Here is a 15138-nt window from a genome sequence, read left to right on the forward strand (position 1 = left end):
CTGAAACCACAAAGTGTTGTTACTTTTCTGTTTGTGTGCAGATTAAACAACAGATTGGAGGTTTCTGGAAGTGTATTTTTGAACTTTGACAGAGGCAGGCTAGCTGTTTTCCAATCACTGGAAAATGTTGCTTTATACAGACGGATCTCTTATGATCTTCTTGTTGTTGTTTTACTTGCGTAGAATGCAGTAAATGTGTTTGGGACACAATCAAATCAAGTTTCCACTTGCTGTCATTACAGCCTTCGAATCATATGTACAATACCTAATAAGGGAACTCATATTGTGTTCATATCCTGCTCATCAATGGCCCTCTATACATAAATATACAGCATATTTCAGTATTGCCATAAAAACGGCTTTTAAAGAAATGAAGATGGGGAGCAGACACACCTTTTAATATCTTGGATTATAGAAGCTTATTCCTGGGAACTTGGCACCTTTCCATTTCATTTAATCAGAATCAGAGCTTATGCAGGTGCTTATGGACAGGACATTATGTTTGGGTGCACCAACTCAGAAAATATGAAGACTAAAATGTCCTAATAAGAAGATATTGCTTAACATTTATTCAGAATTGCTGTCGACTAGAATAACAAGTGTGAAGATTTAACATGGATCTGACCTGAGTGCAGAGCTTCTCACAATAAAGCCGTGCATACAGGAGCACTGTCATGTAAACCACGTGCACCATGACTCAGTATGGAAACCTTTGTTAGGCGGTGCGATTATTTAGTCATGATGGTGACAACAATGGCACTACAAAATAACAAATCTGAATTATGACTCATCTAAAAACAATATACTTGGCTCTCTGAAAGGAAATTAGACAGCCTGACGGTGACAAGAGGAAATGAGATGAAAAGGAGAGAGACAACATTTAAATTTATTTTGATGTTAGTAATGTTGTTACAGACGTCCACATAAAACATTAGCTACACGCTGTGTTTGTCCGCTTACCGAAAACATATCATAACGTGTACATATCCGCCATCGTGTTTTCTCTTCACGGGTTGCTACAGACAAACACCATTTATAATGCATCTTGCGTCACACCGTTACACAGCACTGTTGGATCCACAGTATAACCTTATACCCTCGCAACTGGAAACATAATATTAACTAAAGCTAAAAATACATTATCGTAAGCTTACCGCAGGTTATGATTTTCATGATCTTTACTGTAAAAAAATAAGCTTCTCTCTGCTCTGCAGTGTCAGGCGAACAACACAATCACAACACATTGTGTAATTGAAATTCTGGTCCATTATTATCATGTCATTAGAATAAATAGCGTAAAAATGATTATGTCCTTAAGTAATGAATAGATCAGATGAACATTTAATTAGCCCTCCAAATAAAGATTCCCTTTGGGTGGGGAATTTGCATTTTTTAACATGGATTTGTTGATTTAAGTAAAAAAAGAAAAGAATCTGCTTCAGTCATCCAGTGGTTGCTTTCTTTTAAAATCTATTGTCACCGTTGGCTTTCATGCTTTTTTATTCAATCACTTCTCATTATTAAGATTGCGAACAGGCAGAGTTACTTTTGAATAAGTGGAACAAACATCATTAAAGAGCAGAATAAATCCTATGATACATGCATGACACTAATGTACACTATAAACTCAACAGAGTAACATGTGTCCTCGTGCAGTCACTCTCAGTGAAGGGATGTGAACTCATAAGGGTTCTAAAAAGTGAGAATGTTCTACTTTAGTAGAATATCGCTTTAAGGCTTCAATGCAGGATATTTTGGCAATATTCTCTGAAACAGGAAAATGTAATATGACACATGAGACTAATATTCAACAGATCTCTCAGATCAACAAAAGTTTTGATAATAATTATTGCAGTTGTGTTGTGATAACTCCCTGAGATCACTCCTCCACAAAAAGCTAGTGTGGTGGTTCTCAGACTTTTTATATGGGATTAACATTGTGATACTCACAGATGCTAAGGCAGTGGATAAGTGGACAGCCTCAGAAGGTCATAGATACTAAGTCAGACAGGAGTCTGGTAAAGAGAGTAAAGGTTAAAGTATGAAAGGCAGACGGCACAGAATTCTTGCAAAACAAGCTCAGATTCAGAGTGCAGAGTGCAAACTAAAGCAGAGAGGACAATTAGGTTAATCAGAAAGTTACCCCTGCAATGTTAAATTAGTTTTATATTCTCTCCCTTTCTGTGTCTGAAGACGTGAATTCACCATTAGATTCACTGCCTGCAGCTTGGCTTGTGCTCACTCTTTAGTCACAGATGCACTTTATGTCGGAGATGAGTTTAATGGCAGCATTAAACATCCGTAGCCTCAGGTGCTGAATGCAGATGAGCACACTGTGTCTGTCAGATGGGAAGAAGAGGTGACAAATGAGGGCGATCATTCTCCTATAGCTGCGGTATAGTGTTATACCTCACTTGTGCACACATGACACACACATGTGTGCATTAAACGCACTCTTACTAGATTGTCCCCATACATTTAATGAGGGAAATGTTGGCATATGAGACTGACTGCCTTTTTTAGTCGTGTCTCAGTGTTAAAGTGTATTTTACTGTTATTATTCCTGAGACAATGCAGTCTTCATATTGCTGATTGACAATAGTGTGGCCCACCCCTCTTAACTGCTGCTAGAGAAAATGCACTTCAATCAAACATAATTTATTTGACTAGTATGTCATTTTTCATCAAATCATGCGCTAACTGAACATTATGTAAACCTAGACATCTAAGTGTGCATAGAGGAGTGTGCGTGTGCGTGTGCGTGTGCGTGTGCGCGTGTTGTTGTGTTGTGTGCAGGTATGTGAGCCAGGGGCCCAGTAATAAAACACTGTGTGAGTGGTAAAATAATGGAAGTCATAAAAAGGCAGATAATTGGCTTTTTCAGGTTGGTGAAATGGATCACTTCTAACGCTGCTATTGAGAAATGGCTTCTGAGAGAGGGTGGAGAGAGGGTGGAGAGAGGGGAGAGAGGGGAGGGGTGAGTCAGAAGGATGGAGAGAATAATTTAAGTGAGAAAAAAGAAATGGAGGAAAAAATACATATTGAAAGGAGAGAAGAAAACAGGAAAAGAGGGGTATAAATAAAATGTGAGCGGAAGAGAAGAGAAGAGACATAAAAAATAGGAGGAAGAGTACAACTCCATCACTTGTAATTACTCTGAAAAGATTGTGCTTTAATCCATGTATTTAGTTGTAATTAGCTTCACACCGATATGGTCATGCAGTACCAGCTTCAGCCACTAGCTCTTGTAATACTACATCTTTCACATGAGCCTTTTTTCATATTTGTAATCTTCTAACTGACTCCTATTTCAACCTGTTCAGAGGTGTGTGTGTGTGTGTGTGTGTGTGTGTGTGTGTGTGTGTGTGTGTGTGTGTGTGTGTGTGTGTGTGTGTGTGTGTGTGTGTGTGTGTGTGTGTGTGTGTGTGTGTGTGTGTGTGTGTGTGTGTGTGTGAGAGAGAGAGAAAGCGAGTTGTAAAAAAGAGAGAGAAATGAGTGAGCGTGTCGGGCTATCGGCTCATGACAGTGAAAAGATAGATGACCCTGAATAGAGGAACGGCCTCCCTGCCTGTATAACATCTATCATTGCTGAACAGACTTGTCTTCCACTGTGCCGGGCACTCCCTGTTGTTGTGTGTGTGTGTGTGTGTGTGTGTCGCTCTTCCACATATTGTGTGGGGTAATTACCTACAGATGAGACTTGTGCTTAGCTGGAAAATTACTTTGTTTACTCACTACAGTCAAAAATATATACTCCGACATGTACACACACACACACGCACACAGGCAGCCTTTGCATTGAAACCGTCCCTTGGTTATAAGTATTGTTCCGTCCTCACTTAAACCTGGGTTTCCTTCAGTTTAACAGGTAGCCTGCTTAATTACTTCTGCTGAAACTCCTGAAGCCATGGCGAGCGCTAACGTCTGTGTAGAAAATGGCCCATAGCCGGTTCAAGTCTCTTCTTAAAATGATGTTGCACATACACTGCAAATGCTTTCATTTTGTGTTTTATTCCTACAATATATGCTATAGATAACAAAATATTTATTAAGATATGATAATTTTTTGGTCCTTTGTCGTTCATGTTTATGTTGTAAATGTAGAAACTGACTTCAGGTACAGAATGAGACGGGACTTGACCTTGGTGTCTCTTGTCAAAGTCAAGGATTTTGCGTGCCCATCCATCCTCCTAAACTTCACATCCTAATTTTGCCGTGCACCACATGAACTACTTCTCCATTCACACTAAATATTGCCAGGACCTGCAATAAAATGCTTTTGCAAATCTGTTGCCAATGAATGTTCTTCATAGGAGATAAAGTTGGCAAATTTTTAAAAATGGAAGCAAAATAAAATCGTAACTCACTAAATGCCATTTCTACTGCTACATATGTAATTAAATGTTCCCTACAATAAAATACCTTTACAGTCCTACCAGAATAGTCCACTTCTTGTTTCCTGGAATGCCTTGCATAAAGGCACCTCTATGATTATTGTTTTGGGGGAGGCGAGTGTTGTTTGAACCCCTCTCCCACTCATTTTCCTGTCACTCTGTGGACTTGCTGTGCAGCGCACCACAGAGGTGAAAGAGAATCCAAACCTGAAACCCTATTGAAAGCCAGAGAAAGGGCAAGAGTATCATGCTCAGAGACGAGAACAAAACAAAAAACAACTTTGTGAGAAGTAGAAGAAGAAGAAGAAAAAGGTTATTGTAGCACTGCACTGCGCCACTTGGCACAAGCTGTCAGAGAGAAGAGTGCATGATTGATCACACGTCATTTATTTACGCTCAGTTCATCCGGCCTAGATAGCAGGGTTGAGCAACAGAGAAATAAATGGAGAAAGTTCACTCTAACCTGAGAACAAAAGCTACAATGAATACAGTTTAAGGGTGGGAAAAGGCACCCGTGCATTCTTGACAGACAGATCTCACCTGCCCTCAAAAGACAGCAGGCTTCATTGACATTTGTATGAGGTGCTTAGCAGAATCCCCAGGGGGGGGCTTTGATACTGCCTTTAGTGTAGTGGTTGTCAGAGTGTTGGGGGGGGGGGGGGGACAGACGGCAGACGGCAGACGGCAGACGGCAGAAGAGCTGTAGAGACAGAAGACAAGGGCAGAGTGGGGGTAGATGAGGGAAGGGCAGGTGATCAAAGAAAAGTAAGAGAGGGGAGCTTGGACAGCGCAGTCCAGGGTTGATGTTTGATAAATAATAAGACGATGAGACAGAAAGAATGTGAACGGATGATAGAGAAAAGAAGAAAGAGGGATGGGAATGAGAACCAGTGAAGAAGAAAAGCGCTAGGTCGAATGAGGGAGCAGTTGAGTCCGACGTTTTCACTGAGAAGTCTTTGGAGTGGCTTATGTTGATCGATCTTTTAGTGATATGGTCTTGTTTTGCCCTCAGAACATTTTTCCTGGAGAAATTGCTGTCTAACTTAATGCTCCCGTCCACTGTTTACTTGGTGATTCTTCTGGGGAAAAAGGGACTAAATGCATCTAATTTCCTCCCCCCTCCCCTCCCCTCCCCTCTAAATGTCAAAGTGAACACGATCTAAAAGAGCTCCTCATTTCTGTGCCTATGCCTGCCTCTCTTTACTGACATCCCTCCTATCTCCTCTTTTTCTTAATATGCAGACGGTGAACTTGCTGGTTGTCGTTGTGGTTTTTAGACCGGAGATTGGAATTGTCCAACTCACCTTTTGAAAATGTCATAAAGAGGGTGAGATCCTCCTTTATGCACTTCTGACAGAATATCCCAACTTGGCAAAGAAATGCTGGACTTTAGTTTATTCAAACACATTTGATTGATGCAAGTTGGTTCATTTTAGTTGGTTTTTCAGATCATTGATGTCAGCGTTCTTTTACTACCTGTCGTGCGAAACTGTCCATAACCATGTTATAAGCACACTTTACTTTTACATTGCATTTATAGCATTATTCTGTAGTTAATTCCACAAGTTTGTTTGTACTATAGTTTGTCATGGTACTAATTACTAAGTTGAATAACTTGGTTTCACAAGCAATTCAGAATTAACGTGTAAAGAAACATTTTATTATTGTGTGCTTGTGAGAAAGAAAACCAATCTATTTATTGTTAACAGTTTTACTCTTTCAGAGCACATTGGCCTTGAAGCTTAACATTCAACAGGCTTTTGTTACATACTCAGTTTTGACATTTGCAAAATGTCTTTGGGCCAAGTAAGGGTTTACCACTGTCTACGTTTGAATCCTTAGCTAACCAGACCATCTAGTAATGCTCATCAATTCATTTATTTACAGTACCCATGAACATAGCCAGAGCAGATTCCAAAAGCATCATTTGACAGCTTAGACTTAGTGTTCTTGTATAATTATTACTGTGTGAAAAGAGTTGTAGCACAACTATTAACCAAGGGTAAATGTTAATCCTAAAATGAGAATGTAGAAAATGGATTTCCAGAATGTATCTTTTACTATCCCTTAATCATAAAGTACTGTAGTAAATATCAAATTATACACCACAGCAGCAATTAACTACCAACATCAGCAAGTAAGCTGTTGCATTTATTTGGCATTTCTTTTATGTGTGAGTGGCCAGGCGAAGAAGTAGCAGACCGAATGAAAACATTAGCCATGTAATTATTTTTGAAACAGTTGAAATATAAAATAAAAAAGAAGCTTGATCTTTGCTTTGAGAACGTTTTTATGTCTGATGGAATATAAAGTAGTCTTACATTGTAAGCAGTTAAAAATATGCTCAACTTAAAGTGACAGAACATGTGAAGTGGGTTTTGAGCATTATTACTATGGAGCTATAGCTTTATAGATAAGGTCAGTGTTTTTAGTTGTGCTGCTTCAATTGAGTTTTAGTGTTAGCTGGAAGGCAAAGAAAGATGAGGAATGCTGTGACATTGAGCAACTCTGACTCCTGTTGAAAGGTCCTCCCAACATCTGTCCTCTGCTTTACTAAATAGGTGTTGGAAGGTGAGACAAATGGCAAAAGCCATGCACAAGAGACCAAAGACATACTGCTCCAGAGGCCAGGCCCGGCCTTAAACAGTGACTTATGAACTTGTCTTTTTTGGAGAGATTTCATCCATTCTATCTGTCAAACAGCCAGGAGGTCTGCTGCACTGAACGTTAAAAGCTTTGTTAATTAGAAAGGTGTTTGATATGCAGCACTCCAACTAAGAGATCTCCTTTACACACACACACACACACACACACACACACACACACACACACACACACACACACACACACACACACACTAATACAAAACACAATATTAAGAATCCTCAGACGATATGAGAAGGACACACACTGCAGGATCACACAGCTGTGATGGGCTACAATGAATCAAGGCTCTTGACAGTGAAGTATCCTTTTGAGTTGATAATGATAGTGAGATGCAGGATTAGAAGACGGACTTGTGTGCTTTGACGTCTTTGATCTCTGAATGCATTAGTGTGTATGTGCTTTTACTTTGTCTGTATGTTTTTATCAACTCGTGTTGTCAGTTTGAAATCATCTCAACGCTAGGGTTGGTAATGTGTTTTGGAAACATCAAGAGAAGAATCTGGTATCTGTGGCTGGTGCAGGACTGTAATAGGTGAAGCTGCTGGCTTGATAGCTGGGAGTACTAACAATGGCCGTGTGCATTGTTTACGTTGATAATATGTTTACGCTCATAATGATATGTTTACGTTCATTATGATATGTTTACGTTCATTATGATATGTTTACGCTCATAATGATATGTTTACGTTCATTATGATATGTTTACGTTCATTATGGTGGCTTTGCAGGGAGGCCTGAAGGGACGGGATACCAGCGTTGCCAACTTGGCAACTTTCTTGCTAGATTTAGGAACCTTCGGAGCTAGTTTGCTCCTAGCTACTTTCATTGGAAGCAAATTGGCAACACTGGGCTGGGTTTTTCGGTTGGATAATTTCAAAAATCTAGAATACTCTTGCTGGTTTCTCCATTGTTAACTACCAAGCTTATTATAGAAATGAGTGCTCATTAAAATGGAGCCCTCAAGGAGTCCTGCAGAGCAGCTGCTATGTTGCAGGTCTGGGTCTCCATCTGACTTAATGTTGCCCTGTCTATTTCCCCCCCCCCCCCCCCCCCTCTGTAGAAATCTCTTTTCTGTATTTAAAGCCACTTGCTGGTTTTAATAAAAAATGTGAAAAACATTATGCATCATTTATGGATTGGACAATATAGGATTTTAATGCAGGAGGCGATAAAAAAACACAATACATTTATCACCACATTATCGGGATAATGGTGAATATCCTCACATGATTGACTTGAAAAAGTAAAAATGATAAAAGATGATAAAAGTACAGGAATTATAATGTAATAAAGAACTCAAAGACTCAATTTTCTTTTGCTATTTAATCTATTTATTTAATGAATTCTTTATTTATGCAGGGGGACCTTATTTTGTTTTTATTAGTTTTTTTTCAATACAAAGGATCTTCACTAAAAAAAGATTTGTCTTATCTTATATGGGGTGGTGATGGCTTAGTGGTCTAGTAATACAACAGAACACCGAATGGTTGTGAGTTCAATACCAGGGCTGCCACCATTGTGCCCCTGAGCAAGGCACTTAATCCTGAGTTGCTCCAGAGAGGCTGTCCCCGTAGTTAGTTCACTATAAGTCTCTCTGGATAAGAGCGTCTGCAAAATGACCTGTGATGCCATTACAATATTTATTTCCTAACAAAATTGAAGGTAAAGTGATTCCAGTTTGTTTTAGTGGCATTTAAAGACTTTTAAGCATATTTTGATGATTATTGGGATAATATTATTTTAGCCAGGATAATTGATTTTCATATCGTCCCATGCCTTGTATCATCACTGCTCTTTGCATAATACAGACAGATGTTTATAATTGCTCTTATAGTTTACTGTGTAGCATTTACTGTAATCGTCACACATGTTCCTCATGATGACAAGTTGTTGTTTAGACCATGTTTGTTTTTGTTTTTTTGGCCACAGAAGACTTTGGGGGCTATTTTCTCATATTGGAAGTATTTGATATCTTAACATTACTGTGTAATGTATTATATACACCATCAGTAACGACCAAAGGAGAGGATGAGATCCCACTGGTTGCCTGTGGGGAGCAGTGAAGACAGGCCAATGATCAGGTTTTCACACTGACTCATGTTAACATTTCATCTCTTTATTTCTCTCCCTTCCCTACACTCTACCTCTTCCCCAGAGAGCCCAGCCGTCCGACCAGCCTGCTGCCTGCTGACTGGAGCTTGGGGCTGGGTTTGGGAAGGGAAGATGAGCCATTACCTCCAGGGCTGGAGACTCTTCCTCTCCGACTGATGCAGCAGGACTGCACTGCTGTCAAAACCCTGCTTTTAAGACTGAGAAGGACACTGCAGGAGGTGGGATATGCACATGCACACACAGATACAACCATACACACTCTTCTTAACATGGGTTTATACTCAGATTAAGACATTAAATTCATTATTATTTCTCTTGTACAACACTGAAAAAACCTTGTTGATCAAGTTATACATGCATAACATGGTTTTAAAACAGTTAGGGTAATGGGTTAACAAATAATATTAAGCAATTTACATTTTGAGCCAAAACAGTGCACTGACAAATTCTTCTTCTCTGTAATCACTTTGCTAATTTAATCAAATTCTACATTTGGAAGAGGAAACGGGAAGGCTTACAGTATTTGCACATTTGCCATATATCATATTCTACACACACACACACACACACACACACACACACACACACACACACACACACACACACACACACACACACACATTAATCCTCCGGTTTCAGAGTATCTCTCAGCTCTTTAAATGCTTTGGCCTGCTTGCTTGAAACTAAAGTTTTACCTCAGGCTATCGGACCATCTCAGTTTTGAATGTCGGTAACCAGTAAAATTACATCGAAACCATTATTGAATTGACGTGATTAGCTGTAATGGTCACTTAGTAATGCACTGACACGTTGCAATAGCTTAACAAGGTTTAACTGTAAAAGCCAGGTGAACCTTATTGAAGGCCCTGTGCAGTCAAGCAATCTTTTAACTGTGGGAATGAATGTGTGTAGAATGTATATTTTGAATAACATATGGCATTGGCATGTTATAATTTGAGTAATTGCAATTTGCAGAGAGCTTGACTTGGGGCAGATTCTCAGTCATAATGATAAAACATACAATCAACCACTGATTGCTCATTCCACTTTTAGTTAGAGTTCACAGCAGGCCAGATTGACAATCACACACGTTTGGAACAAGTTTTTTTTTTTTTAAAGCTCATAGAACTAGTTATTTGGATTATTATTTTGGTGGTGCTTGATTTCTATTGATATATACATATATATATATATATATATATATATATATATATATATATATATATATATATATATATATATATATATATATATATATATATATAGCCATTAGCAATGTCTGGCTGCTGTTTTCTTGTAATCCACATGGGTGACTGACCCTCACCAAATACAGCAATATTATACAGACCCACACTCAAAAATACAAATACACAAAAATACATATAAAAGGGTGACCAGACCTTCCCTAATACCCCACCATTAGTACATCTAAACTAAGATCAAAGCTAGCTGTGAGGACGTCTCTGTGAATTACAGTCCACAGAGGCATATGTATCACTTTCTCCCTTTCTCTTCACTTTTCATCTCTCTGTTTTTTTCCCTCCCAGGACCACTGTGAGAGAGACATGAAAATGATAAGATGATAATTAGTGGAGAGAGACATGAACTAGAGTGGTGATGGAGAGACTAAAGGGAGTGCAAGAGAGAGTGGGAGAGGTTACACAGCAGCAGAACATGAATATGAAAGAGGGTACACTTTGCCCTCTTTGCTTGCTTTGTTGTGTCATTAACTTGCACATTGTGTTACCCTCCATCAACATATGTAATCCATTCTGCAGCAAGGGGAGGGTGACTCGGCATGTCTGTATGCTTTGCATTTTATTTGCATGACCTTCTGGCATTGAGCCCCGATCTTCTGTTCTTTTCTTTTGTTAACCTTAACTTATCTTGTCTTATCTTCTCGCTAATGGCATTCAAAAACAATGGTCAGCTCTATATGTCACACATAATATAGCACAGTTCCATAGCAGTCATCCTCAAAACAACCAAAAAAGCCTGAGAGATGCTTTCAAAGAGGCAGACAATTACAATAATGACTCATGTAGTGTAAAGTAACAGTTACAAAGCCAGGCGCTAAAGTCTAAAAGTCCAATTTGATCACATTATCTCTTGGATTTGATCTGTTCTACTCAATACCAGTCACTGCTATAGCAACGACTGTATTCATATATCATTGATCAACCTAATAATACAAAAATTAAATAAATTGTGACGTTGATATTTACCTGATACCCAAAAAGTGACATTGTCACTATGTTAAGCTTTTAGGTTGCTCACTAATACAATAAAAAATATTCAAACAATACAATAATATAAGTCAATTAAGCGTCAGGATTGCGCAGCAGGTTTGATGGACTCATAGCTGAGATAAAGGTGGCCATCTTCAAACATTACCCCGATTTGAACCAATTATGAAAAGTATTATGCCTTAAGCTAGAATGCGCATTAGAATATTTATTTTATTTTTGAAAAGTGTTCTTGCCAACTGAGACAGCAAACGAGAAAACATTTTTGATGTTTAAATGAAGCTCAACTAAATTCAGTTATGTTAGCCAGCTTTATGGATAAAGAAGTCTAATGGAGCTCAATAGTTGTCAGCAAGAAGAGCTGGAAGCAGTGAATAAAATGATAAGAAATTATATAACGTGCCAGTTTCTTAGTTACTGTCAAAATGTTACGACAAGGAGTGATTTAAGATGCAAACCACGAACCTCAGTGTCCACACTTAAAGTCGGACCGGGGAACTTTGTTGCATCTCTCTCTCTTTCATTTCCTGTCTCTACTTTCTGTAATAAAGGCTTAAAAATGCCCCAACGGTGTTTGATGTATTTCATATTTGTCAGATTAGCATATTTAAGGCAGCTGTAGGGACGCCATCCATCCTCAAAATTATTTCTCTCTCATCAGTTTATCCTGTTGGCTGCACGGAGAAACATTTCTAAAATGCCACTGTCCATGTATGCATTAATGTTGCCAGACACAATAATCCCCATTTGTCAAAGTCAGCCATAGATTCTAGAACTGTGACGGCCCTATTTGTTACAGCATATACACGTAGTCTTTGTGGGCATTGGGTCTGTGGGTGCAATATTTTGCAATATCCACACATGCACCGCCAGGCCCTGTTAGCTTGTGTCTCTGCAGACCCTCTATCCGTCCCAGTGACTCTTACCCTCAAGGCAGCTGCTTGCCTTGTGGCAGCAGCTTATTCTTGCTGCCTCCAACAAATCTTACAAAGATAGCTCTCTGTATGATAAAGTGTAGACAAAAAAAATGCTGTTATTCATTACATTTAAGGCAGTTGCATTCATCTCTGCAGCCATCGTTACACCAGCTTTTTGAAAGAAGCAGATTTAGTCAAGAACTACAAGAACTTTGAAAAAAGTTAGCAATACCCGAGCTGAGTTGGTATTTCAAATGTAAAGCAGTCACCCTGTGTTTTTCTAAGAAGTTACTAAATTGAATGACAGTATGTTGTTAATGATGCTGCCTTCAGACAAAAAGCCAAATGTCAATGAAAAGCGAGTGGGCAAGAATGACCCCTGAGTTATTTTAGGTTTTCATTTGGTGATTTAAGTGATGTGTGAATGTGATTAAAGGGGTGTATCAAACTACAAAACCTGCTTTCCTTTCTAAGGCCATTCATCATCTTTAGACATTTAGCTTCTAGGTAGTGCAAGTCATTAAATCCAGAGCTCCCAGGCAGCTTTCCCCATTCTCCAATCTGAAAGGCTTTTTACTGAACCACATCTAATTGTGGGGACAGTTGTGTGTTGAGGCCTGTGGGACAGAGGTGACCTTAAAGAGAATGTGTATGTGTTAAGAGACAGAGAGTGTTTGGGTGTCAGTGAGTGTGCGCCTGTCTCTCCACATGGGGAAAGGCATTGATCACCGATGACACATTGAGGGCCTGACGCCATAGCGCGCCTATAATTCTGATAGGGAGGTATGCTTCTTTAAAAGGTCAGCCAAACCAATAAACCATCAAGTTAATGCTGTGCAAAGATTTGGTCTCCGGTGTTTTTCAGAGCTACCTTCAAAACCTGAAACTAGGCCAAACACTTACACAAACAAAAAGACTTTAGCCTCAAAAGCACCTTTTGCAGGGTGTCTCTCGCAAACAAAAGAGTAGCTGTCTTGCATATAAATGTGCAAGAGGGCAGCAGATGGCAAGAAATAAGACCTTATGAGAAAAACTAAGTGCGGAACATGTAGTTAGTTCATTCTTCACTTTAGCTTTCCCTGTACCTTGTCACTTCTTTGTCATGTGTCTTATCATATCCTCCTTGTGTTGGATGTCATGTCCTTCCCATGCAGCATTACATCAATATCATTGCTGCCTGAGACTTTATCCTCTCCAGCTTTACCATCTGTCCTATCTTAAGCCCTCACAGGTGACATTTAGACCAGCGTCTGCTCTCTTTAAGGAGTGTGCTGTGCGTGTGTGACAGAACGCGCACCCTTTGTCAAGTGTATGTGTGTGTGTGTGTGTGTGTGTGTGTGCGCTTGTGTGTGTGTGAGTGTTTTTTGGAACCCCCCCCTCTAGCTGCCCCTGCTCTCTGCCCACTAAGACACCTGTGTCGAGGAGCAGAGCCAAAGTGTGTCTGATCGCAGCTGCTGTTAGAAAACAGAGATTATGTAAGAAACTAGGTGAACAAAGTCACGGCATGAAGTTGGATTTCTTCAATTTGAATTTCATTTTTAGGAACCAAAGGTGCTTCACACCTAGATTAAGAGACTAGATGTAATATTGCCCTGCAGATATTCTTTATAAAAGAACTACTTCACTAAGGTTCAGGATGCTGCATCTTATATTAGCACCTTGACAGAACTAGTCATTTATACCTCTGTCTTTTTTTCTTATTGAATGAGGAGCCAGATTTCAGTATGTTTGCCAATATTGCTTAACAACAAAATAAGGTTGCAAGAATGAAAAGTTAACATATTTGCAGATGCCAGATGATCAGTAACCAAGACTGATCATTCTGTGCACATCACTAGCCTATCAGCAGCACTTACAATGTATATCACAAACCTCATCGTGGTGTTATTTTTATATTTATGTTTTTGTCTTTTGCAGAGCACAGAGACGAGTCCTGTCAACAGCCTCCAGTCTCTACCCTTAAGCCCCTGCAGTGAAAAGTCCCTTCCATTTAAGGTAACCTAAAGCAGACCGTTCTATGTTGCTTTATGCACATGAACAATACTGAATTTGTATGTTTGTATTTGAGATAAAAAGGGCGAGATGTTTACTGAGTGTTTACTGAGTGTCCAAATAGCATTGGCATCTCTTAACAAGTGAGTGTAAGCAACAGCCTCACTTTACCATAGTGACTCTCAAGTAAGAGAAGGCTTCAACAAACTATAAAAGCCGGCAGACAAACGGATTAAGCCGGATTCTTGCCACAAATTGGTAGTCCCCTACTAATTTGTTTGGTAATTACTACTTGCTGCAGACACCACATTGTCTTCATCTTTCAGTCATCCACAGCTCCATGTTTCTCTTTTTCTTCTTAGTAGAATTGCCCAAAGGAACGCAGCCTTTCTCTCTTTTGTCAACATTGCGAGGATGCGGTTTTCTTGTTTTGAACACACTTAATTGATATTGTGAATGTACAAAACAGTGGTTTTGTGGAGCTACAAATCAAACTAAACACGGGGCAGCATTTAGTAAGCAACAGCTAGTTCAATTAAAATAACACAGCAGTCTGTCTGTGATCAAAAACTCATAAAACTGAATCCTCCTTTGATCCATGTGTCTCCTTCAGTTTTACCCTCATCAGAACAATTAACAGGCTTTTCTCAAACACCAGCTTCTAATGACTCACGAAAAGATCAAATAGGAAGAAAGAGGAGCAAGACAGGATGGGAGAAGGAGAATACAAATATAAAGAAGCAAGTAGCAAGTAGCAAAAGAGTAGTGGGGATAAATTGTATGAGAAGGGGGCACAGTGCTTTGCTTGCT

The 15138-nt window shown here is 39.3% G+C and overlaps 1 protein-coding gene across 1 annotated transcript in view; it reads left to right on the forward strand.

The window, feature by feature from the left end:
* The window catches only part of ccser1 (coiled-coil serine-rich protein 1), a 129268-nt gene that overhangs the window by 32943 nt on the left and 81187 nt on the right, over positions 1-15138 (forward strand). The window contains 2 exon segments of the mRNA XM_029439707.1: positions 9217-9391; positions 14254-14331. Of these exon segments, the coding sequence (XP_029295567.1) occupies positions 9217-9391; positions 14254-14331 (253 nt within the window).

The sequence above is a fragment of the Cottoperca gobio genome, chromosome 9, assembly GCF_900634415.1.
Source record: "Cottoperca gobio chromosome 9, fCotGob3.1, whole genome shotgun sequence".
NCBI classification, from domain to species: domain Eukaryota; kingdom Metazoa; phylum Chordata; class Actinopteri; order Perciformes; family Bovichtidae; genus Cottoperca; species Cottoperca gobio.